The sequence below is a fragment of the Helianthus annuus genome, chromosome 15, assembly GCF_002127325.2.
Source record: "Helianthus annuus cultivar XRQ/B chromosome 15, HanXRQr2.0-SUNRISE, whole genome shotgun sequence".
Lineage (NCBI taxonomy): Eukaryota > Viridiplantae > Streptophyta > Magnoliopsida > Asterales > Asteraceae > Helianthus > Helianthus annuus.
This window is the reverse complement of record NC_035447.2, coordinates 170,913,885-170,923,221: the sequence shown is the minus strand read 5'-3', so window position 1 is coordinate 170,923,221 and position 9,337 is coordinate 170,913,885. Positions and strand designations below refer to the sequence as shown.

General features: G+C 29.7%; 2 protein-coding genes across 2 annotated transcripts; both read left to right on the top strand.

Moving 5' to 3' along the window:
• The first annotated feature begins 8 nt into the window (after nt 1–8).
• LOC110914416 lies at nt 9–3,462 on the top strand. The gene is made up of 8 exons (XM_035984519.1): nt 9–14; nt 119–187; nt 279–347; nt 441–497; nt 606–776; nt 877–1,002; nt 2,585–2,747; nt 2,792–3,462. The coding sequence occupies exons 1-8, from the start codon at nt 9–11 to the stop codon at nt 3,460–3,462; spliced, it is 1,332 nt and encodes a 443-aa protein (XP_035840412.1).
• Nucleotides 3,463–5,269: 1,807 nt separating this feature from the next.
• LOC110910713 lies at nt 5,270–6,979 on the top strand. Its single transcript, XM_035984518.1, has 6 exons — nt 5,270–5,278; nt 5,359–5,475; nt 5,565–5,621; nt 5,960–6,091; nt 6,229–6,360; nt 6,461–6,979. The coding sequence occupies exons 1-6, from the start codon at nt 5,270–5,272 to the stop codon at nt 6,737–6,739; spliced, it is 726 nt and encodes a 241-aa protein (XP_035840411.1). The 3' UTR covers nt 6,740–6,979.
• The last annotated feature ends 2,358 nt before the right edge of the window (nt 6,980–9,337 follow it).

The following is a 9,337-nucleotide window of genomic DNA, read 5'->3' as shown; positions in this document are numbered from 1 at the left end:
TATATTTAATGTATGTAACTATGTTTTAATATATGTTAACAAACTTTAACAACCAGTACATTGTTTTATTCTTATAGTTTTATATTTTTATTTTTATATTTATGATGTCATTTTTTAGGATACTGACGACTACAAGTTTGATCGATATATAGCTGCTCTAATTGAGATGGAAGATGCTAAGAAGCTGGTAAGTGTATGCGTTCAAATTATTAACAGATCTTATTATATCTATTAGATAAGTACACTATTAAATTGTGCTACTATTTTCTTTTATGTAGTTCAATGATTGTTGGAATACAAAGAATGATGCTTTGAAAGAGACTCCGTCTACTACCTCTCAATGTCATGTAATGTTTTTTTATAAGTTTGTTTATATATTATATAGATGCTATTAATTATTTCATGTTATATTTATATGTTTCTTATTCACTGTTGTGTAGTTGGACACGAAAGGGAAGTCAAAGGTTGTCTGTGGTGATGAAATTGTTTCTCCAAAGGTTTATATGAACTAATAACATAATTTATTTTTTTTTTCAATATGTACATTGTATTTTTTTATCATATTATGTGTTTTACTTTATCATATTTTTTTTCTTTTGTTTTAGGTCAAAAGCAAGTTTGATATGGATCTCGATAATTTCTTGATACCAAAGAATAAATTTCGTTTACACGAGTTGTCCAAGAATTCTCATATCACCTATCGTACGCGTTTAAACGTTTCGAGGAAGAATGAGTGTGTTGTCATTGATATAATGAAGCCTTCTGAAAACATTACTGTAAGTACACATTGTATAATGTTTACTAATAAAATTCATTCATGAAATCATTATAGTTCTTTTTAATTATGATACTTATTTTATATCTTTTAAATATTAGGTTAAATCAAAGCGTGAGGCTTGCAGATCCACCACGGCGACGGCTGATGTTCGCCGTAAACGTACAGTCAAAAGGTTGAAAAACAATTCAATTTTAGAGTTCACTAAAGTGGCTGAAATCAAACTGGTATACGTTATGATATGATTATAATCATTATTATTTATTAAATGTCTACGAATTTTTTGATAAATGAATTTAATAACTAATCCGTTCTGTTCATTTCTCAACGTTTACCGGTTGATGTTTCGAGTGATCTGTCTCTTTCTGTTGACAACTTGCGTGACGTTACGATCCAGAACCTAAGGAGTGAGCTAACTAATATGAACACAAGAGCCGAGAAGTCTGATGATGGTTACAAGTATGGTTTTACCAAGTGGTCAGCTTTCTTGAAATCAAATCACATCCGGTTCGGCGCCACACTTTTCTTTAAGTACGTCAAGTCTTTGCGGCTTTTGATGTTGACCAAAGTTGTACACAAGACTACAAAGAAAAGAGGTCGCGCGTGACGACAAAGGAAATCGTGGTTTTTGTTTGTTGGTTTAGGCTGAACAGTTAATGTGGTAGTTTGGTTTCGTTTTTTGATCATTGGTGGGTATTAGTGAAGGATGGTTGACGGTGGATAGTCGGATATGTTATCGGTAGAACTGTTAGTACGTAAACAAAGCTCTTTTGTGTGAAATCTGATAAATAGCTATTAGTTTCGGTTTGAATGGATAACAGAATTTTGGTATTACCTTCCTTTTCATATTTGTCTTATTTATTTCCACATCAAAAGTTGTTTTGGTTATGATATCGATTCCTACACTCAACCATCCGAACCTCTAAATATATTTGTACGATACAATAATTCTGTTCTATGCTTTGTTAATGTTAAAAAGAGAATCTTCACTGTTGGTTTATTATTGTTTAAAAATAAATTTTTATTGGTATGTCAACTTCATAAACTAGCAGTTAACATATTATATACTATTTATCCATCTATTCCAAACCAATACTGAAATAATGTTAATTGATTTATGTTATCTTATTTTTAAAATTTGGTTTTTTAAATGTATATTTTTAATAAGTTAATATATTTTAGAAAAATTTCATCTATCTCAAACCAATAAGGAAACAATACATATATAGATTTTGGGAATATTTATATCGTTTTTTTAAAAAAAAAGGTGTTAAATAGTATTTGAACTTACGTTGTTATATAATATAAAAGTATGATACTTAAATTGATTTATTTACTAATTTACAATCAATTTTAGCTAATATGGAAACCAAATTTGGTAGACTAATAATTTTGATGAATGTTGTATGTTTTATTTGATTATAATCTTTATATATAGAATCTTAAAAAATTTAAAATTACGGTTATTTTCATTCTTTTATAATATAGATATCAAATTTTTAATAATTGCAAATAATAGTTAATTTTGTAAAGTCGACCCTTTTTAGTTGATGTTAATATTTTATTTGACGCTTTCAAGATTCAAAAGTATGGAAGGCTTAAAGATGTTAATATTTAGACAGTGATGGGAACATTACTAATAAAATTACCAATGTAGTCTGCAAAGAGATATTCTTAAATTTATACTTTCAATATTTTAATATTAATTTCCAACTTTTCTTTTTCTTTAATGATTTTTTTATGGAATTCATCTTTACTGTTTACTTCAAGATTTAAGGTTACATTAAATTTTTAGTAAATATGAGTTAGAACTTATATAATAAATGCAAATCAAACATCGAGGAGATAAAAGAATTTGGTAAATGGCTTCTCGAGATCGGCGAAGGCAATGTTGGTGATTCTAATGATTGTAATTCAAGTATTGAAATACCTGACGATCTTTTAATAACTGATGAAAACGATCCAATTCAAGGTTTGATTGACTTTGTATATCCTTCGTTCTTGAGCGTTTTACAGATCGTGACTACTTTTCTGAGAGAGCTATACTCTCTCCTAAGAACGAAGTTGTTCATGAGCTAAATGATCGGTTGCTGGCATTGTTTCCTGGTGAAGAAGTAGAGTATCTTAGCTCTGATAGTATATGCCCTACTGAGGAAATTAACGATCCGTTACATCAAGATTTATATAATCCTGATGTGTTAAACAGTGTGAAGGTTTCAGGATTACCAAATCATAGATTGGTATTAAAATTGGGTGTTCCGGTCATGCTTTTGAGGAATATTTATCAACAAAACGGTCTGTGTAACGGTACACGTCTTCAAATCACACGTCTTGGTAAACGTGTTATCGAGGCTGAGATATTATCGGGAGGTAATGTTGGTTCAAGAACTTACATCCCAAGAATTAGCATGATACCATCAGACAAGAAAATACCCTTCAAGTTTCAACGACGGCAGTTTCCAATAACTATATGTTTTGCGATGACTATTAACAAAATTCAAGCTCAATCTCTGTCCAGAGTTGGTCTATACTTGAAAGACCCCGTTTTCTCACATGGTCAGCTTTACGTTGCGTTGTCGAGAGTAAAGACCAAAGATGGTGTGAAGCTTTTAATATTTGACAAAGATGGGAGGCCAACAAATAAAACTGCAAACGTTGTTTACAAAGAAATATTTGGGAAATTGTAATTGAAAATTTAAAATTTATTTTCAAATTTAAAGTTTTGAAGTTTATTTTTTGTATAAATACTTGATTATATTTTATATGTTATTTTATTATAATTGTATGCAACTTTTAAATCCAAATATTTAAGTATACCTATGTTATTTTTTATTCTTTTAAACAATTGTTAAACTATGAGTCTCAATGTTCCATTTCGAACAATTGCATTGGATTCGGGATCCACCATTTTATCGGGTCGGAAATTTGGGTAAAAAACAAATGGACTCTTTTATTGGATCCTATATCTTGCACACCCTCTCAATTTTTGAAAATATCTAACCTACCAAAATCCAAAGTTCTCTACGAAGTTTATCAACATCTCGTGATCATCGTCTTCTTCTTTGATCACTGGTTCTACAAGATTTCTTCAAAATCAAAGGTACATAACCCTAATCGAAGCTTAATATGTTTTTTTTATATTCGATTATTTAGTTACTTTATTTTATACATATTTCTTCAAATGCTATATAGATTTTTTTTTCAAACAATAACAAGATCGGAGGTTTCTTTATCCTCATTTGCATTATCTGCTTTTGGTTTATTTTGATTTTCATGTGAATCCCTAAATCTTCGATCGACTAAAAACTCCGATCAATGCACAAACACGAGATTTTACTTGAATGTTATAGTGTTTTTATCTTTTTTAAGTTTCTAATATTTGATTTTATTATTTCTGTTATGTAATTTTTTTCTCAAAAATTAATAATATATGTTCTTAATGATTTATGGTTTTTTTGTCATGTTGATCCCTCAATCTTTTGTCATAATTGGAGTTGGATTGTTTGTCTACTAAAACAGGTTTGTTCAATCTTTTTTAACAATTGTAATGGCAAGAGTTGTTCTTTCTTAAAATTAATTGATTGTGGTATTATTATTTTATTTTTAGTTGTAAATAATGGTTTATATTACTTTTGCAGACATGGATCCCAATAGCAACAGTTGTTGTTTCTTGAAGTCATTCGATGTTCATGATCCTACAAAAGTGGTATGTTTTTTTTATGTTTACTAATAAATATGTTGATACTTATGTTTCTTTTTTTTTTTTTTTGAAATTATAGGTAATACCCTATGATTTTGCAACATTATTGTGGGGAGAACAATTGCCGTATGGTGATTGTGTTAAAATATTTGCTGTTGACAACTTATGGGTTGTCAAAATTGAAAAAGATGTGTTGGGTCCTGTTTTAGGTGATGGCTTTGTTAAAGTCGTTAGGGACAGTGGTTTACAAAAAAATGATTATTTGTTGTTCAACTGTCTTGGACCATTTACATGGTATCTTGATGTCTTTAAGTCATGTGTTTTGGATAACTCTTTTATCACTTCCATTAGTGCTGATGATGATTTCATTGTAAGTACTATATATCAAATAATCCTTTTTTGCCAATATTTTTTCTCCATATTTTCTTTAAGTTAATTATGTAAGAACTTTACAGGTCATGGCGGACAAATTCTGGGGACAGTTTTACGGCAGCTGTTATAAAGGTGGATTAGCAAGTCTTTATGTGGGTGATAGGTTTTGGAATGTGAGGATGGATGTGTTGTCCAACAATTGTGCTTTCACTGATGGATGGTCTAAGCTTATTAGTGATCTTTCATTAGATACCCGGTGTAATTTTATTTTTTCAATGGCTGGATATGAGACTTTTGAGTTGTCGGTTTTTGATCATGAAACTGGTATTAAAATGTATTTCAAGAAGGTGGACGTTGTTGTGTTGGATGATCCTATTTACGGTGATGACGGATTTGATCTACTCCTTGCGGTTAGTGTTATTATGCTTATAGTTAAATATTTATCTAATACGAACTTATTGATTAATGTTCAAGTTAAGAATGTCTAAATTTTTTAATATTATGTTTTTAGTGGGAACACAAAGATAAGGTGATTACATATGAAAGTGATGTTGATGAAGATGTTGTTGGTGATGTAGTTGGTGACCTTATGCGGCTTTCATCTTCCTGTGATGCCTATCGGTCTCATGTAAGTGTTCACAACGTTCCTTATATATTATATAACGCTTTTAATTAGTTGGTTGTATATTTATATGCTTATTATTCACTTTTATGTAGAATGACCCAAAAGGGAAGGCAAAGATTGTATTTGGTCACGAGACTGTATCTCCAATGGTTGTTTGTTATATACTAACTTATTATTTTCAATACATATAATATACTTTTTATTCTATTAGGTGTCTTTGTTTTCCATATTTTTTTGATATCAAAAAATTTATTTCCTCTATACTAACTGACTTTACAAATATATAATCCTTTTAATGAATAAATATATTTTCATTTTAATATGTTAATTTAATACTTATTTAATGTTTGTTTTCAATATTTAATTTTTTATAAAACTTTATCGTGTCATTTATACGATTACATATAATGTTGACTTAAACTTTATACATCAACACTTTACATTTCTGTAAAAATTTTACACTTATTGCTTACTTTCAATTATTTAGGCTAAACCAAAGGGTAAGGTATCCAGATCCTTGACATCCACGTCTCATATGCCTTATGGTACACGTTCTAAGTTTTTGAAAGTTGATTATTGTATGGTCCTTCAGGAAATCAGCTTTGCTGAAAACAAACATGTAAGTATTCTACCATTAAATTATCTCTGATTATTTAAATAACCATGTATCGTATTGTTGTACACTTTTCTCTTATTAATATATTTTATATAACAAAAGTTTACATTTCTATATAATTTTTACACTTATTGTTTTAGGCTAAACCAAAGCGTAAGGCATTCAGTTCCTTGACTTCCAAAGCTCATGATGTTGACCGTAAATGCTCTACATCGAAAAAGTTCAAGAAAACTGCTGTAATTGAGTTCACAAAGAAAGCAGGAAGCAGACTGGTAAACTTTATAATATGATTTTTTTCCTTAAAATTTTATAATACAAGATACATAACTTATTAATGAATCAGATAATTAATCCTTTTGTTTTTTTTCTCAGCGTTTACCGACTGATGTTTCAAGCCATCTGTGTCTTTCTATTGACAACTTGCACAATGTTACAGTTCAGAACGAAAAATTTAAACTCACTAAGTTGTGCACTAGAGCCGAGAAGTCTGGAAAGGGGTTCAGGTATGGCTTTAAAAAGTGGCCAGCTTTCTTGAAATTGAATCACATCATGTTCGGCGCCACTCTTTTCTTTTCGTACGTCAAATCTTCTCAGCGTTTGATGTTGACGAAAGTCGTACACAAGATCACAAAGAAAAGACGTCGTGCCTGAATGTTGGTTATTATGTTTATGTTAGATGGTTAAGCATGAATATTAAATATGGTTTTTGGTTGGTTTGTTTTGTTACTTGGGGATAGTACGGATGGTTGGTTAGTAAACTCTTTTGGTAGTATGTATATGTTGGTTATATGCTGATGATGTGGTTAGTGTGTTTGATTTACCTTTTGAACAAATAGTAAGTAAACAACACTCTATTGTATGAAAGTTGATACTTTAGTCTTAGTGTTCCTGTTAATGGATAACACAATTTTGACATTATTTACTGTCAAAACTTGGTTGTTAATTGTTTCGATGTCAAATACAGTTTTTGTTATCATATAGATTTATCTCATTAGCCATACACGCAGTTTCTGGTAAATGGCTTATTGAGATCGGCTCCACTCTTTTCTTTACGTACGTCAAGTCTTCTCGGCGTTTGATGTTGACCAAAGTCGTACCCAAGATCACAAAGAAAAGAGGCGGTTCGTGAATGTTGGTTATTATGTTTATTTTAGATGGTTAAGCATGAATATTAAATGTGGTTTTATGGTTGGTTTGTTTTGAAACTTTGGGATAGTACTGATGATTTGTTAGACAAGTATTTTCTAATATGTATATGTTGTTGATATGCTTATGATGTGGTTAGTGTGAAATGCAGTTTTTGTTACCATATAACCTAAATAATAAATAAATTAATAAACAAAAAGTAAATATATTGTCGATTTTGAAAGTTTTCTCTAATTTTTAAAATTAATTAACATTTGACTTTTATCATCATTCTTCAAGAATGGTTTTATTTTCGTATTGATATGATATTTTTGGAATGTTCCACATAATTGTAACAAATTATAAGGAAACAATTAAAATTGATTTCTATCAATACATATTTGGAAATATGTATCGTTAGTTATTATATAAATTTTTACAAGATTTGTAATAACATTGCTTTTTTTCTATCTTAGTATATGTCACCTATTTATATATATATTCTGCAATTTGGTTTTCTGAACCAAACAGTTTTTTTATATATCTAAGTTTTTCGAATCAAAATCAAGTTACCTGTTCTTGATCATGAAGCAAATCTACAAGGTACGTTTCTTACATTCTGTATGTTTATGAAACCTATTAATGTATTACAAACTGTTATTATAACATCTCCATCACATTTTTGTTTATGTAACTAATCAGCATGGATTATGTAACATGTCTTTATACTAATAAGCTTATATTACCACATGGTTGATAAGGATTCGTTATGTGTTTTTAGTTGTTTTAATTTCATATATGTTTTAAAAAAAATAATCAGCATATATTATAACTAAAATTGATAATTAATTTAATTAATTTGAAAATTCATAATAGATAATCTTAATTGTTTTGTTTATGTTACATGTGTTTGTAGGTTTTTAATATGGCTGAAAGTTCTTCAAGGTGTTTTTTTCTTTTTAATGTTATCATTTGTTGCGAATAATACCATTAACAAGTTATATTTTATTAATATCTTCTTTTTTCAATCAGTATTAGAGAACCACTCTTTTGTAGACACATGAATGTAGCGGACGAACTTTTACTGGTATTTTCTAAATTCAGACATTAATTGTACTTTGTTTTTGTTGTTATCATGAAATACAATTTAAAGTTATGTTATGGTTTATAAATTAGAAATATAATTATAACTTATTTTTGATTCGTTGCTTTATCAGGCCATTCCTTCAGACGATGCATCCAAATTGTGGGATAACAATAAAGCACCTACAAATGTTGTGATACAAAGTCAAGATGGTCGAACATTTAATGTTTAAGCGAAGCCAAAGGAAAACATTTCTTTTTCCATGGTTGGTCAAATGTTGTAAAACATTTACATCTGAAAAAAAGGTTGTTTGGTGCTCTTCAATCCTGCCGAGTTTTCTACATTCAAAATAACACATTTCATTGATGGTGTGATTCAAAGCTCTTTCTGGACATCGCTGTTATCTACAACATGTAACTTTATTGTAAGATTATTTTTTACTTTCATTTTATTTGGAGTTAATTGCTCGGATGGTCCCTGTGGTTTCACATTTTTTCACGTTTAGTCCCCACCTTTTGAAAATAGCATGTATGCTCCCTATGGTTTGTCATTTTGTTACTCGGATAGTCCCCCAACATTTACTCTGGGGACTATCCGAGTAACAAAATGACAAACCATAGGGAGCATACCTGCTATTTTCAAACTAACTGACATCTACTCAGGGACTATCCGAGTAACAAAATGACAAACCACAGGGAGCATACCTGCTATTTTCAAAAGGTGGGGACTAAACGCGAAAAAACTTGAAACCAGAGGGACCATCCGAGCAATTAACTCTTTTATTTATGTTAATAGATTTACTTTTTATGAACTGATTACAAAACTAACATTTTTATTATTTTTGTTATTATTTCTACAGGTCATTCCCGAGTCCATTCTGCCCAACTATTATGATTATACATCAAATCATATAATTTCCATTATAGATATAGGCAACAAAATCTTTCACGTCAAGATTGAAATCCTTGATGGTAAAGTCGGTTTCTCCATTGGTATTGATGTAATTGTTAATCTGTTTCAATTGGAGGCTGGTTGTTATT